The following is a 23,953-nucleotide window of genomic DNA, read 5'->3' as shown; positions in this document are numbered from 1 at the left end:
ATTGGACTTTTTATTACAACAGTTCTCAAAGTTTTCAATGAAGGTTTGAGGACTTTTGTTGAATCTTGATTGGTAGGTTCATTAATTTGAGTGTCCAAACTTTTGAACTACCATAATTGTAATCAACAGAAGGGTAATTTTATGTGTATAATCAATATGGATTTACATTAATTTATCTGCCATTGTCTTATCCCCTAGGATCCCTGCCAATTTCTAAGTACACATAAACTAAGGTGACAATATCCATAAGAAGCGCAGGACAAAAATGGTTGGTCATAAAAGGAAAGAAAACGAAAAAACATATCATTATATAATGTATTTTGTAGCATGACCGACAGAGTGGCTGATAAAGTAATCTGTATACTGGATGATCTTTGGTAAAAGGTATCTTTACACACAAAATTAACAGTGTACCTTAAATAGCATCCGAGAAAACCGTATTTCCTTATTTTATTACGGACGGGCAGATTGAGTGAATTATAAATTATCTTCGCTACCAAAAACAACAACAAATGTAGATTTTTTTAATGAAAGGTCTCTCATAGTGTTCAAATTGAAAAATGAATGTTGTATAAAAATTGAAAATAATTGTTGTAGTCCATATAGAATAGACCCTTCAATACAAGTGTCAATCATAGATTTTAGATTCAGAGTGTTTTTACTATAAAGCTACAATAAGCAAACTTTCAAATTAAAATATAAATTCAATTTTTGAAGAACATTCGTACATTCTGTCCGTCAGTCCGTAACGCCATTGGGTAAATTTCTCAACTACTATTCAAGATAGACAGCTATTTTTGTGTTAAAATTCCCTATACGAATAAGCGTCCAATAAATTATTTAATGTTGGCCTATCAGTTATGCTACAAACTATAAAATTATAAAAATCATGTGAAAGGTTTCCATTTTTTGTACTTCGCTACTTATGGATATTGTCATCCTTGTTTTAAAGTATAAGAGTGGTTACTATAAAATTAGTGTAATGTAATCTATTGTTAACGAATGAAATGGTTTTCTTTCTTTTGCTGTTCTTTCTAAGTATTTGGTTAAATGGTAGAAACACTTATTATTAAATTTTGGAATAGGAACAACAAAAATAAAGAGAAGGGTTTCCAAGGATTACAAAGACCTAATAGACCAAGAATGTACGCAAGTTAAAAAAAGTACAAGACCAAATAACTCATAAAATACTGCTTGTGATAGTTTAATCAAAAATAATTTTTTAAAATCTCTATGTTCTAGGTATACATTTATTAAACACACCTTTAAAGTCAACTTATCCCAACAACGAAATGAATTCGGAAAAAAAATCACGAAACCTATACGTGATTTTCAGCTGTTGTTTGGGGCAACAAATAATAAAATTTACGACCTTTTATCTGCCCCCCAAATATTATTTTAGATTTATTTCGCTTGTTGGCTATACCGTTTTCCTGCTTTAAAATATATGCAAAACTCGAGAGAAAAAATATGTGCTGTACAAAATCGGACTCTAATTTTGTCTGTCATCGTTCAAAAGAAGAAGATGGGTTAAGAGGTCAGGGAGAAGGGGATTATTAGACTTAAAATCATAATGGTACACAAAGTTTTATAATTATAATTTTCATATTAAAGCTTGATTGGTTGGTGTCTAAAATTTTTAACCAAAGTTTTTCATCAACACAAAAAATAATTTTTTCATCATCATTGGGGAAGTACATTAATTTATCACCCATTGTCTTATCCCTAAAGATCCCTGGTGAGGCGTAGATGATAGAATGATAGGCGGGCCAATATTGGATTAACTCTGCGGCACTTTTAATTACCCCCCCCCCCCCCGTCCCACTGAAGAATTGTAATTAGATGCATAGATAGATAGATAAAATCAAGGATGACTACATCCATAAGTAGCAAAGCACAAAAATATCAAGGAATGGACAAACAGACAAAGTGAGCTATAGAACAAATATTTAGCTTTCATAACAAAGAAAAAAAGCGACAAAATATGCAAAATTTCCAAGAAAATCAGGGGAAAAATAACGTTTACATCTTTTGAAGCTTGACCGACAGACAGACGGATAAAAATATGTATATATTAGATGCGCATATGTCAAAGGAATCTTCACACAAAAAATCAGCTGTCTATCTTAAATTGCAGCCGAGAAAATCACATTTCCCCCACAGCGTTACGGACTGACTGACGGATAGACAAAGTGAATTATAGTGTAGGTTCGCTACTAATAAAAAGATGGATAGAATAGTAATTAACTTAGATTTAGAATTCCTATTGTCTGGGATAATTAAAGTTTTCATTCTTCGCGCCCTTTTAGATGCTCCGCCCACTTTTTTCCAGAATAAATTCGAAACCGATTAATATCCGTTGGATTAGAGCCGGTTCTCAGCCATACTGAAAAACAATAATAACATCGTATTACAGACAATTTTCACGAGTATTTAAATAAAAATTATAAAATTAACAAAAAAAAGGTATCAATCTTATAAGTTTTCATTTTAATACCCGCGGAAAGCTGTCTATAATAGGATTATATTCTCTTGTCAAATCCCCCTGTTTAGAAGCCAAAACATTCTATAATTAACTTTGTATGTTTGTCAGACAGTCCGATACAATGGGGGAAACGTGATTTTCTCAGCTGCTATGAAAGACAGATGAAATTTTCAACATTTGTAAAAGGTTGTGTGAATATCTACTCAGGGTAATTTAAAAATTGACAAATTACTTTTAGAACTTTTGGCATCTTAAATAGCATATGAGAAAATATATATTCCCCCCCCCCCCCCCCCGAGCGTTAAACTTAAATGAACAGAAAGTTTGAATTGTAGAGTTGCTTCGCTTAAAAATAACTTTTAACAATACATAATTCAATTTAATTTAATTTAAAATAAAACAATACTATCTAACATTATAAAAAATTAATATTCATAAAAGAAAAAATAACATCTTCACGCAAAGTACTTTGTTGAGCACTGAATCCCTCCATTCTAATTTGGAAATTAATTGAAAATAAGGAGGGGGAGTTTTTCGTTGCTTGTTTATTACTTCAGAGGTGAATTCTTATAAAACTTTTGTCTCACTAAAATCAGTGAGGGGGTTTAAAAAAATTTAGAGGGGATAATTTTGCCTCACTAAAATTTTATTGGGGCAAACTGATTTTAGTGAGGAAAAAGTTTTTTAAGAATTCACCTCAGGTTAAGATAGGCTAGGCTATATTAGGTATTAGGTAGCCCTTGCAGGTTCCGGGGAGCTATCAGTACTCAACAAGCACTTTGCATTAAGCACTAAAAATGCAATATGTAAATAACACCTAAAAAATCAAGATATAGTTCTACAAATAACAAGCACAAACAATAATAAATAAGCAAAGAAGCGCAGCTACAATAAAGTTGGCGCAATTTGTTGGAGAAACCGAAGTGATCCAGTTGCATGAGGGGTCAGTCGCGAGAGAATACTGAAAATAAAAAGTAATTCATTACAAATCTTAATACTAATTACAGTTTTGTTAGACCCACGGGGCCGAATTTACGGGCCAAAAAATGAAATTTAACTTACAACTTTTATTTTACTATTCATAGAAAAATGTCTATGATACGAAACAATACATGATTATTCTCTTTAGGTCAGAACCAGTTCTTATCCAGCAGATATTTCCCGGATCTGAAGCCATAATAGAATAGTTAATTATCGCTTCATATTTTTAGACATAGACAGCCTTCTGCGGATATTAAAATGTAAAATTATTTTATATTAGTGGAAAACAATCCAGGGACAAGGGAATGATATTCTGACTAACAATTCTAAAGGAAAATTTTTTACAACCCCCTTCCCCTTTGACTCTCCCTTCTTACCCACCCCTCTTCACTTACATGTTAAAACAAAATATACTTCCACATACTTTAAAAGGTTTCGTGATTTATTGTAGAATTTATGGTTACAATAGCTACCCCTGAAACTATCCAATGCGAAACTATACATAATTTTTCAGCATAGATCAGAACCAGTTCTAATCAAGCGGACATTAACCGGAATGGAAGCCATACTGAAGAAAAATCTTCCGTACCTGTGATCCAAGTTGGTAACCAGAGCCAGATCAAAGAAAACTAGACCCGTTGTCTCATCTGCCTCCTTCTGGTCTCCTTTACTAAAATAAACAGATGTTTGGGTGCTTTTACTCACTTAAATTCATTTTTAGAACATGGACCCCCCCCCCCCCCCCCTACTAAATTTTTTTTTTAATTTTCAGAATTGCTCTATTCTTGCTAATCAAAAGCAAAAACACTCTCTTCACAAATACTCATGGGCGTGCTACAGAAGGGGGTGTATCTATTCCTTGGAAAACTTAAGGGAGTCGATACACGCCCATAGGTTTCCACCCTAGACAATAATGACCCTTTTTTTACCAACACTGATATTCTTACAAGAATATTGATTTCAAATCTTTTTACAATTAATCCTAGCATTCAGTCAAACGCTATTTCCAAGTCTAAAAACCTCTAAAAAAACATTCTCTTAAAAAACTGAATTGCTGATAAGAAATAAGATTTAAATTTTCATACCCAGAAAATTATAAGAAAAATTCTGCTTTCAAAATTTTGATAACAATATCGAATAAATGATTTAACACTAATGTATGCTATTTTGTATTAAAAAAATGGATGTTTCACCTGTATAATTGTAAAATTTCTTCACTTGTAAGATCTACATCTATTTTGAACTCAAGACCTATTCTTCCACCCTAAAAGAAAAGAGTTTTTTTAAGCGAAGCTTTTTTACATTTAGGGTCCATAACTGAATTAACTTTTATTGTAAATTTATGATATCAGACATTCTGAAGTATAAATTAGTTGCGCTAACCAATTAAAATTACCAAATTTAAATTGAAGACTGCACCAAGCAATTCTGGTTCACTCTAAATACAAAAAGAAAATTTAGTAGTAAACTTAATTTTTAAATCACTTTGTCAGTCCGTTTGTTACGCTACGAGAGATTTTATTAAAAATCAGCATGTTTTTAATAGTGCGTATGCACTTTCTGGCAACGATTATAAAGTTATTACGCTTTCGTCCCTAACTGTTATAGGAATCGTCATGTAGAGTTTGCAATCGATAGGACAATTTCAAAGTGTCTATATTATCGAGAAGAGCTAACCGTTACGGACAGACAGACCGTTATTAATGAAAAATTTTGCTTTATAAATGGTTGTAAACTTTACCTGTCTATCTAAGCCTATATTTATTTCATCTCTTATCTCTTTCTAAATAAATATGTAGAATGTAGATGTATAAATTATTAAAGTACGGCTTTACAAATATTTCAAATTCAATTGTAGAAAAAAAATTTTGTTGTACCATTATTCTGCAAATTTGTACTTTATAAATAAAATTTATATAAAAATAACGAGACTGGGCATATCTTCATATTTTATCTTTTTTGTTATTCATAAAACTAATTCATTCTTTATTTAATACAATTTTTGATTGCAAATAGTATTAACATTTAAAAAGAAATAAAAAAGTTTTTCTGTATAAAGATTACTTAAATCATAATGTTTTTTTTTTTAGAAAATTGACCTGTTCTGCCGTGAATAATTCTTTGAGAACATGTTCAGATAACAGCTTTGTTTCATCTTGCTCTCCACTTTCTAGGATATGAGATAAAAATATTTATAGCAGCGAATTATAGAAAGCTTTCCACAGATTTCAAACAGAAAAATTATAAGATTAAATCCAGTTTTGTTAGCCTCGAGGGTCAGAAGGCCTGGGCCAACGAGGGCTATATTATTTCTTAAGATACTGGTGCTTTAACTCAAAACGCATATCCCTTTATTTTTTTTTTTAATTGAAAATAAATGAGGGGTATTTTTTTCTTCTTTTGCCAAACTACTGCGGGACTACCCATTATAACCCAAACTAACCTAACCCAAAGTATAAATAAATAAACAAAAAGAAACTATACCTTTGTTATTATCCATTCATCTCAATTAAGGAGGGGAATTTCTGTGCTCGACAAGGCACATTAAGGGAAATTGCCATACCAACCATAAAATTAAACTGTACCTATGGATGCTTCTTCGGGTTCTGGATGGCCGCCAGGACGGTCAAGCTTACCACCTTGCTCACCTGAAAAGTACAATTAAGAAATCAAATATGGGTATCATGGAAAGAAAACGAAGTAGCGGGTTTCGTCGTATTTTCACAGAAGCTTTTCTCCTGTTTCTAGACCCTGCGGGGGCAATCATTTACATTAACTAACTAAAATAAAATAACCTATTAAAAGCTACTTCGTTTTCAATCCATAATCCAAATATGGTTCTGATGTATATAGACAATTTTGTTCTAATCCATACCTATGCTTAAATCTAAAATTAGAATAGCTCAACACCATCCCAAGACCTATGTTAAGCTTCTTCTAAAGTAGAACTCAATCAGTTATGTAATTATTGAAATCCTAAGCTTCAGACAAAAAACCTTATAAACTTATATATTATGATTACCTTTCCAAGTAGCATTTTGTATGAAGAATGTTTTCTTGTCTTTTGTAATCACCCAACCTCCAACACCTAAAAGCATTCAGCTGTCAAATTATCCAATTTTCATGATTATATGGCATTGGATAATGGCTGATATGAAATAGACTACATAAAAACAGTTGTGACTAACTTATCACCCTAATGATCTTAATCTTTTAATTTTTTATTTTACTAACTGCGGAAAGCTGTCTATGACAGTATACAAATAATAACAATTACCTATAGCTTGACTGAGCCTTTTAAATCTTGTACCATCGTCCTTAACAAAAAAAATAGCTGTGTTAGTGCAGCTACTCTACAATATTATTCAATAATTTATTGTTACTTATAATGGACATAGTTATTTTTCTTATTACATAACTATATTTTTTTTATGAAATTTTATAGAATACTCGAATTATAAAAGGATGACAACATGGACATACGAACTTTTTGGTCAAGATTACAGAGTATCTAGTAATCTACGCTTTATAAATTGTAACTATTTCCAGAATTATTATACAATTTTTAATTGATATACAGTCCTAACATGCAAATAGAGATATCCGTTGCGGACAGACAGACCCACCTTAATTATAGAAATCTTCTATTAAACTAAGAAAATATCAAAAATAATTTCACCTTAGAAGTATCAACTAACATTGAAGAGCTTTCTGTTAAATTTGTTCCTTGCAAATCTAAAAAATTTAAGTATATCCGTCCTTATAAAACAGGATGTGTTCTGTACCGAAGGATGTTAATAATTACTGGACTGATATGGTTCTTCTGTAGAATTCATAGGTCCTGGGAAGGATTTTAATTATTTTGAGGGAGGGTACCACAACCCTCAAAAGAGAAATCATCCCCCCCCCCCCAAAAAAAAAATCATCAATATTTTGACTTTAAAAAAAAAATAAACAGGGGGGCTGGGGGGTTGACTTCACTATCCCTAACTTTCACTTCAAGGGTCACTAGAGGTCTCTTGTGGACGCCATTAAATAATAAAAATACATGCGAGTACAGGGAAAAACAGACGTTCCGAATTCAGTATGTTCTCTGTTACACTGCACCCCCAAAGGAATCCTAAGTGATAGGACAATGAACGATAAATTAGTAAACATCTCTAATTTCAATACAAAATTAGATGGTTTTAGGCTAAACACTTCTAAATTTAAGTCCTTGGATGGGCTTAGGCTACTATTCTATCCCCCCACCATCTTCTTAAAATATAAGCTTACAGAGTACCGAGATACTTGGGGCACATCCGCTTGTAGAAAATAAAATAAAATTACTTCTAATCATAATTGTTATTTATCACATTGTATAATAGACAGCTTTCTGAGGATATTAAAATAAAAAATTATAAGATTAAACCAATTTTGGGATTTTTATTTTAATATTTGTAGAAAATTGTCTCTGTTACGATACGATACATATTATTTGAGTTTGGCTGCTAACTAATCCAGCGCAAATGAATAGCCATACTGGAAATAATTTTACCTTTATAATCAGTAAGTCCAACCTCTAAATGAACTTTTTTCACTGTTTCATCAAAAGTAAAGTTTTCCATTCTGAATTTACTCTTATTGTAAATTCTGTTGTTTTGACTCGTAAGTTCTTCCCATCTCTTCTCAATGTTGTTTCTATAGTTAAAAAAACAGTGAAAATAAAAGTAAAGCAAAGTCTAAACAAATCGTACCTTATTGTTCTATTAATTACTATTCAAAAAATCAGATGAAAAGGATAAGTATAACATAAATATATTTGATGCAAAAAGGTCAACATGTTTTAAATGAACCTACAGACTTTCTAGAAATGATTATAAGTTGCTACACTTTTTTAATCGCCTTGCAAAGCTTTAAATCGATGGGACAATTCTAACATGCACTTTTAATTTTAAAAAAACAGAATATTATTTCGAAATCTAAGCAAAAACTTTTTTTGTAGTAATGTTAAATTTGTAGCTTAAAACCAAAATATTTGATATCAACGTATTAACCTTTTTAGACTTGATATAGAGGTGCTTCGCTATTAATGTAATATACTTTATATTTACCTCATTTGTTTATCTTCAACCATAGCATATTTGGATGCATTAAAATCCACTGTTACAGCGTCCATCTTTATCCCATGTCCATCACTAAATACAATGGATACAGAATACGTGGATATATTGACAGGAGAAAATTTGTCATCAATTTAGTTTGCTATTATGAACCTTATCTATTGGTCAGTTCGTTCACCCAGTTGGAGGAGAGGGAATAATGTGAATTGTGAGGAACGGGGGGGGGGGGAGGGGTATAGTTATTTTTTTCAGCTGCGAGGATCACTTCATCAGAGTATATGAAAATCTGGAAAACCATCCAAGTAATAATAATCGATTGTCACTGTCTGTCTGTATACTTCTTTAGAGATTATAGCATTTTGGGTTCTGTAAGTTGAAAATTATTTTATAAACCATATCTTAAAGGAAAGAGAGAATATGCGATGAAACATAGGAGAAAAAAGTATTTATGTTTTTTAAAGCATAACTGACATACCGACGGACCAAGTAGATTATATAATGGATGCTTATTAGTACAGATAACATTCAAATCAAATTTCAGTTATCTTAAATGATAACCGAGAAAATTACATTTCCACATAGCGTTGCGAACAGACCGACAGAAATAGTGAATTATAGAGTTTGTAGAGTAGCTTCGCTACTAAAAACTATTAACCTGATAAAGCTATGGGATTCAATTCCATCAATATCAACCTACAAACAAACAAATATTTAGGTTATTCGGTGCTTTCTCACATATTGCCTGTTGACCACTAAACAACCACCCCCCCCCCCCCCCCCTACTTTTTTTATATAATTTGTGAATAGGAGACTTTAATACTTACCCTTCTTTCCATAATAAATTTTCTCTATATTACAAAATTTTCAATAACATGTATCTGAAATTTTTAAAAGATAATTAGGTAACAAATTATGAAAAATTTTTCTTACATTTATAGCAATACCTAGCGGCTACGCCCTTAGAGGCCTCTAGAAACACGTAAAGGGCCGGAGCAGGGAACCGATTACCCACTTTGAATTTTAATTTTTAAAAGAGTAAGCAAAAAAATTTAGAAGGGGTCTTTTTCTAGGGGCAATTTCTCTCAGGAGGGTTGTTGTACCTTCTAAAAAAACGGTTATAAACCTTTCCTAGGCCTGAGAAACATAAGAAATATATCACTGTTAAAGAGAACCATATCAGTTCAGCGCTGCGCGAGATCCTTTTAACACACATACAGACAAACATTCTATTTTATATAATTTCTATGTATAAGAATAATAATAATTAAATTGTATAAAATACTACATATTAGTTAGAAATATATGAAAATATTATATAAACTACAGGAAGGTTACCATATATATATATTAGGTACACCGATCTCCAAGATAGGTGTACCTATCTAACACGTACTTATATAGCTAGGTATATACGACGTATTTCAGCCTAATTCCACCCCGGTACGTATGTGAAGCTTCCCTAAAATGGATTTGGATAACTCTTAATCTTAAACACAGACAATAAAACGTTACTACTATATGAAATAAGGTTTGATTTCACTAAATAACATAAACAATAAATAAGATAATTTAAAATCACATAATCAAAAAGAAAATAACACCAGCAAAATAACTTTAAATTGGCTTAGCTAAAGATTATTTTGTAAATAATTGTCTGCTCTTGACTATTTTCTGCATTTTTACAAATATTATATTATAGAAGAAAGCTAGAAAGGTAGGGAATAGAAAGCTGATATCAAAGATTCAAAGAATGGATATAGAATAAACGTGGATATTATGTCATGGGTAAAATTATAAATATCTTTAGGTTGCTAACATGGAGCTCATTTATTGGTCAGTTCGTTACAGAGGGTAGGGTATGTGGTAGAAGGTTTGGATGGGGGATGGTTATTCGTTATTTCAGCCCGCTTTGGGTTTCACTTAAATAGGGATCATGAAAATCTGGTGTAACATCCAAGATATAATATATCCATTCATCAAAGGGTTTAAATCAGGGATCTTAAGGGATAAGACAATGGAGGATATACTGATGTACAAGATTAAAATTATTGGTTGAAATGAAAGGACACTGCTAGTTTTTAACAAACAAATCAAGATTTAATAGAAGTACCCAAAGTTTTGAGCTAAAAAATGAAAAAGTAGTAAGTAGTAAGAACTTCTTCATTCCCTGTTGTCAACCGTCTGTACGTACATTCATATGCTATTTAATTGCTAAAAACTGATGAGAAAATTTATTTTTATTTTTCGACTGAAATTACTATCATATACAAAAAGATTCATAAAAAATAATAATAATCAAACGTTAATTAAACTGACTAGTTGGCTATACTGAATATTTTATGTCCTTAAAATTTTATACTGTAAAAAAACAGGGATGACAATATCCATAAGTACCAAAGCACAATGGAAGGAAATACAAATTAATTTAAAAAGCGGATTTTCAGTGGTAATGAATCAAGAATAAATTATTAGAAGTAAAAACACGAAACTTTTCGCATGTTTTTATAAGCAGGGATCGGAAGCCTCACGTAAGCCGCGCATAAGCCTCAGTTTTAAACCTGCTTGTGAGCAGAAAAAAAAATTTAAGAAAGAAGGATTGTCTGCTAAAGAGCCGTTTTATACATCCAGCTAAATTTTATAGTGATAAAATCACGATTTCACTGAGGCTTACACGCGGCTTACGTGAGGCTTCCGATCCCTGTTTATAAGTTTTAATACTTATAAAATATTTTATTAGCCTGACTGACAGACCGTCGGACAAAGTGAATTATATAGTTGGTGCTCATTGGTTTAAATAATCTTCACAAAAAATGTTATTCGTCTATCTTAAATAGAAGCCAAGAAAAGCAAATTTCCCTCATATGGTCAAGAACTGACGGACGGTCAAACTGAAATAGTTTATCATATAATAGCTTCTCTTCTTACAAGTGTCAATAATTAATTTAGTTTATAAAAAGCTATTTAAAGTAATTATATATCGATTGATACAGTATGATACACAAGAATTCTAATTCAAGGACGTTTTAACACCCCCCCCCCCCTTCTGTTTTTCTATATAATTTTCTGTTTGTAAAAGATAGAGGGCTATAACTGAGTGACTTTTTAAATATGGGTATGACACATAACTGAGAATTTTTTGAATATCTCCATCCTAGCGGGCACAGGATGCCAGCAAACCTGGCAGGGTCATCCACGTATGGAACACAGTAATAGTGTCTGGCTGATAATGACGTAACAAAAAAAATAGCCAATGAGAGGCCGCTATTGACCAATGGTAAAATTTATAGTGGCCTCTCATTGGCTAATTTTTTTTGTTACGTCATTATCATTTAGACACTATTACTGTGTTCTCCACGTATAGACGAAAAATATTTTTTTGACTTAAACAACGCATTATATCTTATTAAAGGTGCGGCAAGGGGCCCGACTGTTAAGGATTAAGGAAGGTGGAGGGGGGGCAGGGTACTTAGTTTTACAAGTCAGTAGCATGTTTTGATATTTAATATGCCTTAATGCGGTTTTTTTTGCAGGGCTAGGCAGCCGCGAGTCAGCCACGAAGAAGCCTAAAATTTAAACCAGTTTGAATGGGGAGAATTTAAAAAAAATACATTGCCATATTTAGGTCAGGTTTAGACTTACAGTTGGAAGCAGCAAATAAAAATGACGCCATACAATACAAATGACCAATAGTAGGTGAGTATATACATATACTATATTGACCAATGATAAAATATATGCTGGCCTGTCATTAGTCATTTGTAATGTATGACGTCATTTTTTATTATGCACTATTTGCTGCTTCTTTCAGCTGATTTTTAAACATAGTATATTTATAGTAATGTTTTTTTATTCGTTGGCTCAACCACTTTGAATTTTAATTGGTTGGCTTTTTAAGTTCAGTGTTCAAACATTTCAACCACTAATTTCACTCTACTAAAAGGGTAATTTTATGTATCATCATTGGTAATGTACATAAATTTATTGGCCATTGTCTTATTTCTTTAGATCCCTGAAATTTACCTCCCCTGAGAAAAATAATTAATAATCCTCTACCCTTTACCATTTACCTCATTGGGAGGACCTTGATTACACCTTAATTTTAAAGTGCAAACAGTTTTTTTTACATTTATACCTATGAACTTTTTGTAATAATAATAAATCAATAAAAATGTTCAAAGATAATAAAATTACAACAAGCAAAAATATAATAATAATAAATGATGCAGATTAATAAACAAGGACATTATTATCTGCGTACTTTAAAAAAGCGACTGCACCCCTAGCATCTAGGGCCTCTATATTAGAAGCAAAAGGTTGGGGAATGGCAGAAAGATAGCCTAAATCATACTCAGACTTATTTATAGAAATAAAAGTACCATCTCAGAATTGATAAGAAGCCTCACTCAAAAAGACAATCGTATTGGTTCAGCGGTTATCGAGATCCTTCGCTACAGACAATAAAAGCTCACTACTTAATATATTTTCAAATTAATAAACATAACATATTTAGAGCTGATTCGCCTCTAGCATTAGTGGAATCTGTCTTCAAATAGAAATGATGAGGGCAGAAAAATAGCCTAAAACCATTCAAAGGCGTAAAACTAAAATTAAAATATCGAGGATTTAATTAAAATAGCCTAAAACTATCCAAAGGCTTAATAAAATTACAAAATGCAAACATAAAATAAAAATAAATGACATTCTCATCTTTCTCAAGCGCACCCTCCCAGGGCAATTACTGGGGCAAGGTAATTCTTACCTGAGAGGGAAGGGAGATAGCACCTGAGAAAATCACATTTTCCCTATAGTGTTACGGACTTACAGACAAAGTAAACTATAGAGTAGCTTCGAAGCTAATAAAAATAATTTTTATCTTTTCTAAATAAAAATAGTTTTGTTTCAAGACTCACTAAGACAGTTTCAAAATGTTGACAAAATTTATTTTTGTTTTTCTTCTAAATTTAACTTTCTTGAACGGGTAAGTTTTTAGTAACGAAGCTACTCTACAAATCCAAATATCCGTCGGTCGGCCTACAAAAAAAGCGGAATGGAGAAAACTTTAATTTCTCTGAGGTTATGCAAGAAATACATGTATTTATTCAAATATACTTTAAGTGAAAGAATAGATGTATAACCCAGACAACTACCTGGTTTAAGTGGTGGGGACCTTTTACGCCTGCTAGCATTATGTTTTCTGCTCTTTTGTAGCGACCTGGCTAAGTTTATATTTATGACGCTAATGGCTGATATTCAAAAATCAAACCCGATTGAAAGTTGGATCTGGCTCTCCCATCCCGTGGCTCCCCTCTATTCTTATACTTTAATAGTTTTAGCACCACATTTTTTTGTATATTTAAGAATTTTCGGCGAGCACACTCCTTTCGTGATATGGCACGGCATCAATTCTTGCTACCAAGATGGACAACTAACAGGCCTTAAAAGGTATGTCTGCAGTAAATTTTTTATATTCTTTATTAAGAATATTGTGTGAGCACACTCCTTTTGTGATTTGGCATGGCATTGGCTCGTGTAATGAAGCTCATGAACTTACTGATTTGAAAAGGTATTTATTTTACAGTATGGTTTCAGCCCCTTGGAGCGAATAAAACTGGTTTTAATCTTATATTATTTTATTTTAACATCCGCGGAAAGGTGTCTATAATATGATGCGATAAATAGCTATTGAAACTCGAATAGATTTGAAATTTGAGTGCCTAGTCGAGAAAAGAAATCCCCTCTTTCTATAGTGAAAGATAATTTTGTTTGTTTTCAAAAATAAAGGATTATATTGATTTTAAAATCTTACAATTCATTGTAATTTTATATTTTCAATAAAAAGATAAGAAATATGAAACTCTTGACATAAACACTTACTAAAAAGTTCACAACAAAAAATAGTATAATGTGTGTAACTTTATATTGTAGATATTAAACTAAACTGCTTTGCGTGTTTGATTCCAAATAACTGCATGCAGCCCTTTTTTCACGGCTCGGCAGCCGCGCCTCAGCTGCCTCAAATTTAAATCAGCTGTGTAAAAAAAATCTGAAAAGATTGGTTGTCTGTTTAGGAACATGTTATGACACACAGCAGAATTTTTAGGTTATGATATGACGATTTCACTGAGGCTTATACGCGGCTGCCGAGCCCTGCTTTATGTAATGGAGTTGCGTTTCTTATTACATTTTTTGTGAAGATTAATTTCATAGTAAACACGTTTAAAACATTGACATAAAAGTTTAGTTGTAATGCTACTCTCTAATTCATTCTGTCTGTGCGTCTGTCATACTGTTCGTAGGGCTATGGAATGGGGGGGGGGGGGAATGTGATTTCTCAGCTAGACGGCTGTTTTTTTGTGAAAATTGTATATGTTAAAGGTATGGAAAATAGAATACGTGAATTAATTGACAGGGGAAAATTTGTCCTTAATTTAGGTTACTAAAATGGACCTCATTTATTGGAATGTTCGCTCATCCAGTAGGGAGGAAGGGGATGAAGTAATAAGGGTTGATGGGGGGAAAGGGCCGTTTTTTGCCAACTGTAAGCATCACTTAATTAAAGTACATTAGATATTTTTGCAATATCCAAGTAATCCAATGTATCGATTTTTAGTTTGTTGGAGAGAGAAATTCCTGGGGTTTATGTTTACAATGTTCAAATTGGAAATGACTGCGCTCAAGATCAAGTAAGATATTCTTAATAAAAGTGGTTTTGCTTCTCTGTCTAAAAATATGCCTTGTGGTGGTTTTAAGCTGTTCTCAATGGGGAACAATCAGCCCCCCCTCCCCCCTCCTACCTGATTATCGGATATTGGCTACAGACTTTCTTTAAATTTCAATTATCAACATTTTGTTAATTTAAGTGGGATAGCAAATTGAACATGTCTATAATAATATCAATGTGATCTTAACAGACACATAACAAAATTAAAGTAAGCCTGCAATAGATACCAGTTATCGGATATTTACTACAGGCTTTCTTTAAAATACAATAATAATGATTTTGTTAATTTCAGTGGGATAGCAAAATAATGACATCTTTGAACCAAGTTGAACATGTCTGTAATAATATCAGAATTATCTTAAAAGACACATAACAAACTTAAAGTAAGCCTGCAAAAGATACTCGGATTATCGGATATTTGCTACAGGCTTCCTTTAATATGCAATTATTAATATTTTGTTAATTTTAGTGGGATAGCATAATTATGACAGCTGTGAACCAAGTTGAACATGTCTGTAATAACATTAAGGCAACAACTATGTACTTTATTCTATTAAAGAAAATGAATATTAAACAAGAATGACAACAACCATAAGTTGCAAAGCGTAAAAAATCTTGTAACCTTTATTATGAAGAAATTTGTCTTTTGTAGCATGTACGAGAGACTGACGGACCACGTTGTACTTTTCAGGAAAGATTTAGAAATGTCTTGTGGTGGTTTCAGGCTATTTTCCTGAATTCCTTCACCAAGCCGTAGTGGCTGGGGACAAAGTAAATAGTCTAATTTCATAAAGGGGTAAGTTTTTTTGATTGCACTGATTTTTTCTTCTAGAAGCTTCGCCTAGGTGCTGGGGTGGTTTAAGGCTATTTTTCTGAGATTGTTCATTTAAAATTTATGACAGCAAATTTATTTTTCTTAAGAAAATAATAAAGTTCTTTTAAACTCTAAAAAATAATTTTAACTAAGCAAAAAAAATATGTGTTGTCCATGAAAGTCTGACCCCAAACTGGCGAATGGTTACTATGGTATCGGATTATCCCAAGGGGGTTTGCTTATCCGCGGCTTGGCTCAGAGATGTCCGGAAGTTCCAATCAAAGGTAAGGGGTTTGCTTATCCACGGCCTGGCCCATAGATGTCCTGAGGTTCCAATCAAAGATAAGAGGTTTAGCCCAGAGATGTACAGAGGCTTCAATCAAAGGTAAGAGGTTGGCTTATCCGCAGCCTGGCCCAGAGATGTCCGGAGGTTCCAATCAAAGGTAAGGGGTTTGCTTATCCGCGGCTTGGCCCAGAGATGTTCGGAGATTCCAACCAAAGGTAAGGGGTTTGCTTATTCGCTGCTTGGCCCAGAAATGTCCGGAGGTTCCAATCAAAGGTAAGATGTTTGCTTATCCGCGGCTTAGCCCAGAGATGTCCGCAAGTTCCAATCAAGGGTAAGAGTAACTTTCTCAATATTCACCAGTTCTCAGCCATACTAAAATTTTTGTATAGCGTCGTATTACAGAATTTTCCCAAGAATATTAAAATAGAAATTATAAAATCAATATCCGCGAAAAGCTGTTCATAATACAATGCGAGAAATAACTTTTCTATGATCGGGTCAGTCCGTACGTCCATCGGTCCGTAACAGATGCTCTAGTAATCAATTCAGGCATATGCTAGAATTGGTCAATTGATTTCAAACGTGACATGAGGATTCCTGTAATAGTCAGATATGATCTAAAAATCGTAGCAACTCTATAATCGTAACCAGAAAGTTGACAACAAATCCTGCATAATTCTATTACTATTTCTAATTTTCAAAAATATTTAGGTAAACAAGGATGACAACATCCATAAAAGCGAAGCACTGAAATGGTAGGACAAACGGACATTAACACTTGTATAGTGTCTAAACTGAAGAATCAGAATATAAAAGTATAAGAGTCAAAGATAATTGTAAATAAATTTGTTGAAAAACTGCTTGATACAGGATAATGTTTATGGACATACTTACATTTTTGGGACTTGATTAAAGAGTTGCTTCGCTTAAATATTGTTCTTTGTTGTCCTAGGAATCAATATACCAAAAATCAGATCAAACGGATAATTAGATCACATAAAAATTTGTTTTTTTAAAAGTAGAAAAATCAACATGTTTAAAATGGACGTACGGACATTCTGGTAATGATTATAGAGTTGCTACGCTTTCTAAATCGTACCTAACTACTACAGGAGTCACCATGCAAAGTTTGAAATTGATAGGACAATTATAACATGCCTAAATTAACGAATAAAAGCTATCTATCTCGGACGGACCGACTCTAATTATAGAAAAGCTTCGCTTTTAAAAATATAAACTAAAACTATTGTAATTTTATAATGATTAGGTTTGGTAACATATGGAGCACCATCTAATGGTATCTTTGGTATTCCCGACTGCTTGGTAAGTTCAACAATGAAAAGATATATTAGACTAAAACTTTTTTGAATTGAGAGATACATCCAAATTAGAGATTGACCTCTTAACGTATTCTTTGCACTTGTGCCCAAAGTATGGAAATTTAGCACAAAAAAATAGAAAAGTTTTGTTAGTTCTAGTACCCAAAGTCAAAAACAATTAGAAGAATGAATTTTATATTCTTTGTCCCATCCCTCTATTCCTGCATAAACACACAAATTTTCCTTCTTTTCTTGTTTCGTTCAAAAGAGAGGGGTAGGTTTCTGGTAAAATCCGTAAAGGTTATGTGTTATAAGTAAAAAAAACAGTAGTATAACGATAAAAATTTATGTTAACTTTAAAACAAAAATTTATTACACATATTTAGTGAACATTATCGTTCTGCTACTATTTTGAAGCCTTAAAACACACACCTTTACGGATTCTACCAGAAACCTACCCCTCTCTTTCTCAACATAAATTGAATGCTCTTATGTTTACCTAATCATTTTATATAGCTGCACTAGAGTATTTGAAGTAATCACCTTTGTTGATAATTTATTAATGTTAAGGAAACAGTGGACAATTATGAGCAGTGTGAACTTGCACGCCAGCTACTGGCAGCTGCAGCTTATGATCCAGATTTACAGGTAAAATACAAAATTTGAACTTGTCCGCCAGCTACTAGCAGCTGCAGCTTATGATCCAGAATTACAGGTATAACATCCAGTAAAATAGTTTTCAGTATAGCCTCGAAACTGATTAGTATCTGCTTGATATCCAGAATTACAGGTATAATATAGAATAATAATCATGATCTGTGTGAACTTGCCCGCCAGCTGCAGCTTATGATCCAGATTTGCAGGTATAATATAAAATGTGAACTTGTTCGCCAGCTACTAGCAGCTGCAGCCTATGATCAAGAATTACAGGTAAATTACAAAATTTGAACTTGTCCGCCAGATACTAGCAGCTGCAGCTTATGATCCAGAATTACAGGTATAACATCCAGTAAAATAGTTTTCAGTATAGCCTCGAAACTGATTAGTATCTGCTTGATTAGAAATGGTCTCAGTCACAATGAAAAATTATGTATAGTTTAGTATTACAGACAATTTCCTAAGAATATTAAAATGAAAAATCATAAAATTAACCATTCATCATTGTCAAATCAATCTCCAAATCTGACGAACGAATCTTCAAAAACATTTTTAATAAATTATAACTTCAGCATTTGGTAGCCCCAGCTCAATATTGGAGAGATCCCCTGAACCATACAGAATTTATCAACAGTAAGTTATTACCATCATATAAATCTGAATAATGCCTCTGGTGACAGTTTATAACAACTAGGGTCCATAACTAGTGCAAACAGCCAACTCTTCCATTGTACGACCTATGTCTGGAGTTTCTAACTTTGCTTGGTAATTAGTTTCCCTGTTTTGGGACAATGCATTTACTTTAAAAAAAAATTATCTTTTTTTTGTGTGTTGTGTACCTTTATGATAATTTTCATTATTTCATTTTACATATTAACCCTAGGATCAATGTTCCTATCTGACTTGAACAATCTGAAGCCAGAGAAGAATTCTGAGTACAAGAGAGTCATCACTAGTCTTGAAAACTTTGTAATGATTATGTGGGAGGATGACGCAACTATTATCCCTAGGGTATGATTTTATTCAATTCATGGGAGGAGGACACAACTATTATCCCTAGGGTATTGTTTCATTTAATTTGTGGGAGGATGACGCAACTATTATACCTAGGGTATTGTTTTTTTAATATGTAGGAGGATGACGCAACTATTAGCAATAGGGAATGGTTTTATTAAAATGTCACAACTTATATCCCCAAGGTGTGGTTTTATTTTATTTGTGGGAGGATAACGTAACTATTATGCCCTGTATGATTTGATTTTATTCAAGGGGGGATGGCGCAACTATTATCCCGTGGGTTAGGTTCTATTCAATATGAATAGGTTCTCATGCCTTGTCCATCTGTATAATAAGGCTAATATTTAAATTAAACATATAATTGTGTTGGAAGAAGTTTTAACTTTTCAAAAAGTAAGTGATAATTTTCACTTAGCTCTAAATTATAAATACAAAATTTTTACCTTAATGTCAACAATATTACAAGCTTAAATAGGTTACCTATGTTAAACTAGTGGCTGCGCTACCAGCGTCATATAATCTAGTTTAAAGAAATATGTTTCATTTAAGGAGTCAAGTTTGTTTGGATTTTACAAGCTGGGGCAGGATATAGAAACTGAACCAATGGAGGTAATATTTGCTTGGTGCTTTAATTTTGAATTAAAGAGGACTATCCACGAACATGAGCAAGTGATTTTAAGCACCTTCCAACATTGATCCATAGTATTTTTTTAGTGAATATACTAGGTTTATGTTAAATAATGGTTTATCGACTAAAAAGATATGCTTCACTATGGTTTTATATGAAAAAAACTTTAAATGTAAAGCATTTTTAGATACAATATCATCAACTGCTTTGTTAAGTTCAAAGGACAAAATAAAATAAAAGCATCAAATGCTGTAAATTGCAAAATTATATTAATTAAACTGTTTAAAATATTACAAGCTACCAACCCTTTTCTAAACATACATTTTCAATCAAAATGATATACTTTTGTGTCAAATCTTTTAAACAACAGTTTGAACTCATCAAAACATTTGATGAATGTGCACCAAACTATGCTTAACATTTAAAAGTTTTTTTCATATAAAACCATGGTGCAACCTAACCTTTTAGTCGATAAACCAAATAATAAACATAAACTTAGTATATTTACTAAAAAAATGCCAAGGATCAATGCTGAAAGGTGCTTAGAATCACTTGCTCTTGTTCGTGGATAGTCCTCTTTAAAATCAGAGTGGTGTCGATTTTTTCTTATGCATAAACAAGACAGGGGTCCTAACCCTGAGGGGATAACCTGTACCCATTAATATGACTTAAAATAATTAACAAACAAATAAAAATACTAGGTACCCCCCCCCCCCCAAAAAAAAAGGGGGGGGGGGTTTGTGCTTCACAAGGTACTTTGTGAGATAGCGGCAATTGCTTTTTATTTCTCTTAATATGATAGAAGTTAAGCAACATATATTAAACTTCAAGGTATTGACAAAGGTATATTAGCTTCACCCGTAAATGTATATTAAGTATAGATGTATAATCCAGTCAAATATCTGGCCTTTATGTTTGAGACCCTTTTCATCTGCTAGAAAATTGCATGCGGTTCTTTTGCACTTTAAACTCTTATGCTGATTTCAAAGACCCAATACAAAAACGGGACAGGGTCCCGCCCTGTAGTCAGAGTTACATGTAGCTATTATTTTACTTTAATGTCCTAAGTCATAAGTGCCAAATATTCTATTTCAATTGAAATCACTAATATATAATTTAGGATACAAATGCCTACAAAGAGGATTGGTTAGGCCTGAGAACCCTGCAGGAGTCAGGTAAGACGTTATAGCAAATGAACATTAGTTTTGTACTCATATTAGGCTAGGATAGTAGAAGGATAGTAAAGTTCAACGCAGGAGCTAGATAAATGTGCTTCATAATGATTTAAAGTGAAAGCAGTAGGTAAGTAAATAGTGTATTATTGCTTTCTTATGCATAATTTTAGGCGTTGCTACAAAAAACCTAATCCTACAAAATACCTAATTACCAAAACACCTGAATGACATAATGCCTAAATGACTTAAAATCTGACAAAAGTTAAGTTAAGTTAGGTTATGATTATTGAATATGCACAAATTTATATCCAATAACCTTGACTAACTTTTGTCTTATATTTAGGTTTTTATTTAACAATTTTAAATATTTTTAAGTAATACTTGATGATATTCACAACCAATTTTTTTGCAGGACGACTGTACCAGTATACCCTTCCTGGCGGCCATATGAACATGATGTACTCCTGGTTCACTGAAACTGTTCTTAGACCTCTGTTTATCAATTATAATGCTACAATTTTTAACTAATATAAAATAAATTAATATACAGTGAGCCTTGATATGACATGTTGAGCTTTTTAATGGATTTAAAATAAATTATGTCTATGTTATCAAGCTAAATAGTCGACATTTTCCCCCCTGTCACAATTTCCACGAATATTCTACATCCATTAGCTTATTATGTGCTTCGCTGGAGAACATTGATGTGAAACAGCATATAAAGGAGAACGTTTATGTTTATCCGTTAAGATCTCGTTAACCACGACTGATTGAGTTTTTCATCTTAGGAATGCATCATATAGGTTCCGGAATGGTTTTAGGCTATTTTACTATCATACCTTTTCTAGATGATAGGGTCGCAGCTGCTAATTATAAACACAGACAAACTTTTGGAGACCATCGTTTTGGATGTCCCAAGGGATATACAAATGATGAGGAACAAATAAATTATTTTTTTTTATTGGGGGAAGGAGTGAAAACTATATGGGTATTTTTTTTTAAAGAAATAAAAAGACTATAGCATTTAAAAAGAAAAAAAAGAATAATGCAAGAAAAATAAATGACTTGTAGATTAGCCCCGCACCTACATACAATAACAAATCAATCATTTAATGAAAATTTTTTTTATTTACATTTAAGACTGAAAGAAAAGGACTAGCAATTTGTTTACAATAATAATTAGGTACCTAAGCAATAATGTCCAAATCAACACACAAATAATAGCAAAATGTGCACTGGTATGATATACAATGAGGAAAGTACTATGCAAGTACAATTTGTAAATTTCTTCAAACATAAGACATATTCAAAATTTTAAACGTATATGATAACAAAAATTACTTTTGCATAGAGAGAAAAATAATCAAAAATGATTAAGAATTTTGCATCATAAACTGGTTTGGAAAAAGGTGATAGGTAGATTTTAAATTATGATAAAAAGACATAAAAAATCAAATGAATGTTCAATTGACAGAAAAAATGACTGCTTAAAAGTGAAATAAAATTTTTTCAACAACGATAAATCATACATATATAACATCAGATTTGTGAAAAGAGAGGTAATTATGTTTTATTTTAAAAGTAATAGAACATAAAAATACTTAAAATTTTGAATGTAATATTTGAGTAAAATCTATTATAGAAATACTGTTAAGAGATTTCTTTGAGACAGAAATTAAACATTATTTAAAAACTTATTCAATATTAAGCATAAGAACTAGAGATATTGTTTTTACATTGCAAATTTAAAAAAAGCAGGATTATTAAATTTTGACAATTGTAAATTTATTTCATACTTTATTCATCAGATTCGTTATCTTCAATCTCAACTTTGACCGCCATAGCCATCATCATAACATGTGTCGCGGACAAATTATGTGAGGTCAGGTTGGAGCTGCTGTGAAAAGTTTTGCGGCATACAAGGCAGGCGTACGGCGTCTCGCCCGTGTGGATCCGCCTATGTATCCGCAGGTGGGTCACCTGTGTAAATCTCTTCTTGCATATGTCGCACTTGTGCGGCTTCTCGCCGGTGTGGATCATTTTGTGCTTCTTTAAACTACTACTTTGGGAAAAACATTTGTTGCATGTGTCACACTCAAAGGGCTTTTCACCGGTGTGAATCCGCGTGTGGCGGTTCAGTTCACCCTTGTTGACAAATGCCTTGTTGCATACGTCACATACGTGAGGCTTTTCGCCGGTATGAGTCCGTTCATGCCTGAACAAGTCACCGCTGCGACGGAATGTCTTCTCGCAGATGTTGCAATTATACGGCCGTTCGCCAGTATGGATGCGCATGTGAGCTGTCACGCTGCTTTTTGTTGTGAAAACTTTCCAACAAATGTCGCAAGAGTTCACGTTCATTTCGTGTATTTTCTCATGCTTTACATATTACAGGAAATAGATTATTATAATACTTAAATCTGAAATAAAACAAAATAACAAATACGAACGTAAATTTAATTCTTTGACAGTCCGTGAGCATCCAGTACATAATTCGCTGCGTCAGTCATGTGCCTTAAAGGTTTCTCTTTGATTTATCAACAATTAGCCCCCTCTTTTTTTATATCTGCCTCTATAGCTTGCTTTATAAATCCATTGCTTGCTTTGGTTCACAAGAATTTTAACTATCTCTACATTGGACAGCAGCTGAGAAAATCACTTTATCCCCATTTCGTTACGCAGTGACAGACAACGTAAACTATAAAGTAGCTTCGCAAATAATAAGATTGGAGGAAATTGTTGTTTTTTTTCTTAATGAAATGTTTACA

The 23,953-nt window shown here is 32.6% G+C and overlaps 3 protein-coding genes across 4 annotated transcripts; 1 reads left to right on the top strand and 2 right to left on the bottom strand.

Moving 5' to 3' along the window:
- Nucleotides 1–3,237: 3,237 nt before the first annotated feature.
- On the bottom strand, nucleotides 3,238–9,448 carry LOC145315176 (uridine diphosphate glucose pyrophosphatase NUDT22-like). The gene is made up of 14 exons (XM_080155216.1): nucleotides 9,393–9,448; nucleotides 9,224–9,261; nucleotides 8,560–8,643; nucleotides 8,004–8,146; nucleotides 7,146–7,201; nucleotides 6,744–6,783; nucleotides 6,489–6,554; nucleotides 6,052–6,114; nucleotides 5,566–5,636; nucleotides 5,208–5,249; nucleotides 4,863–4,904; nucleotides 4,660–4,730; nucleotides 4,056–4,136; nucleotides 3,238–3,446 (listed from the first exon to the last, which is right to left on the bottom strand). The coding sequence occupies exons 1-14, from the start codon at nucleotides 9,402–9,404 to the stop codon at nucleotides 3,371–3,373; spliced, it is 885 nt and encodes a 294-aa protein (XP_080011342.1). The 5' UTR covers nucleotides 9,405–9,448; the 3' UTR covers nucleotides 3,238–3,370.
- A 3,962-nt stretch (nucleotides 9,449–13,410) lies between these two features.
- LOC145313768 (palmitoyl-protein thioesterase 1-like) lies at nucleotides 13,411–21,738 on the top strand. Of its 2 annotated transcripts, none has more exons than XM_080153360.1 (12): nucleotides 13,411–13,546; nucleotides 13,927–14,010; nucleotides 15,179–15,251; nucleotides 15,759–15,818; nucleotides 16,285–16,387; nucleotides 17,657–17,712; nucleotides 18,279–18,356; nucleotides 18,938–18,998; nucleotides 19,249–19,376; nucleotides 19,932–19,991; nucleotides 21,131–21,185; nucleotides 21,598–21,738. In XM_080153360.1, exons 1-12 carry the CDS (start codon nucleotides 13,494–13,496, stop codon nucleotides 21,711–21,713), a joined length of 927 nt encoding a protein of 308 aa, XP_080009486.1. In that variant the 5' UTR covers nucleotides 13,411–13,493; the 3' UTR covers nucleotides 21,714–21,738. The 2 variants fall into 2 exon arrangements, with proteins under 2 accessions (XP_080009486.1, XP_080009487.1); XM_080153361.1 differs by lacking the exon at nucleotides 13,927–14,010 and adding an exon at nucleotides 14,048–14,131 and having other exon boundaries at nucleotides 13,424–13,546.
- A 555-nt stretch (nucleotides 21,739–22,293) lies between these two features.
- On the bottom strand, nucleotides 22,294–23,953 carry LOC145313767 (uncharacterized). The gene has a single exon (XM_080153359.1). The coding sequence runs from the start codon at nucleotides 23,544–23,546 to the stop codon at nucleotides 22,983–22,985; it is 564 nt and encodes a 187-aa protein (XP_080009485.1). The 5' UTR covers nucleotides 23,547–23,953; the 3' UTR covers nucleotides 22,294–22,982.

The sequence above is a fragment of the Acartia tonsa genome, chromosome 3 (assembly GCF_053477335.1).
Source record: "Acartia tonsa isolate MP-2025a chromosome 3, ASM5347733v1, whole genome shotgun sequence".
Taxonomy (NCBI): domain Eukaryota; kingdom Metazoa; phylum Arthropoda; class Copepoda; order Calanoida; family Acartiidae; genus Acartia; species Acartia tonsa.
Note: the sequence above shows the minus strand (reverse complement) of the source record. Positions and strands in the feature narration are given on the sequence as shown.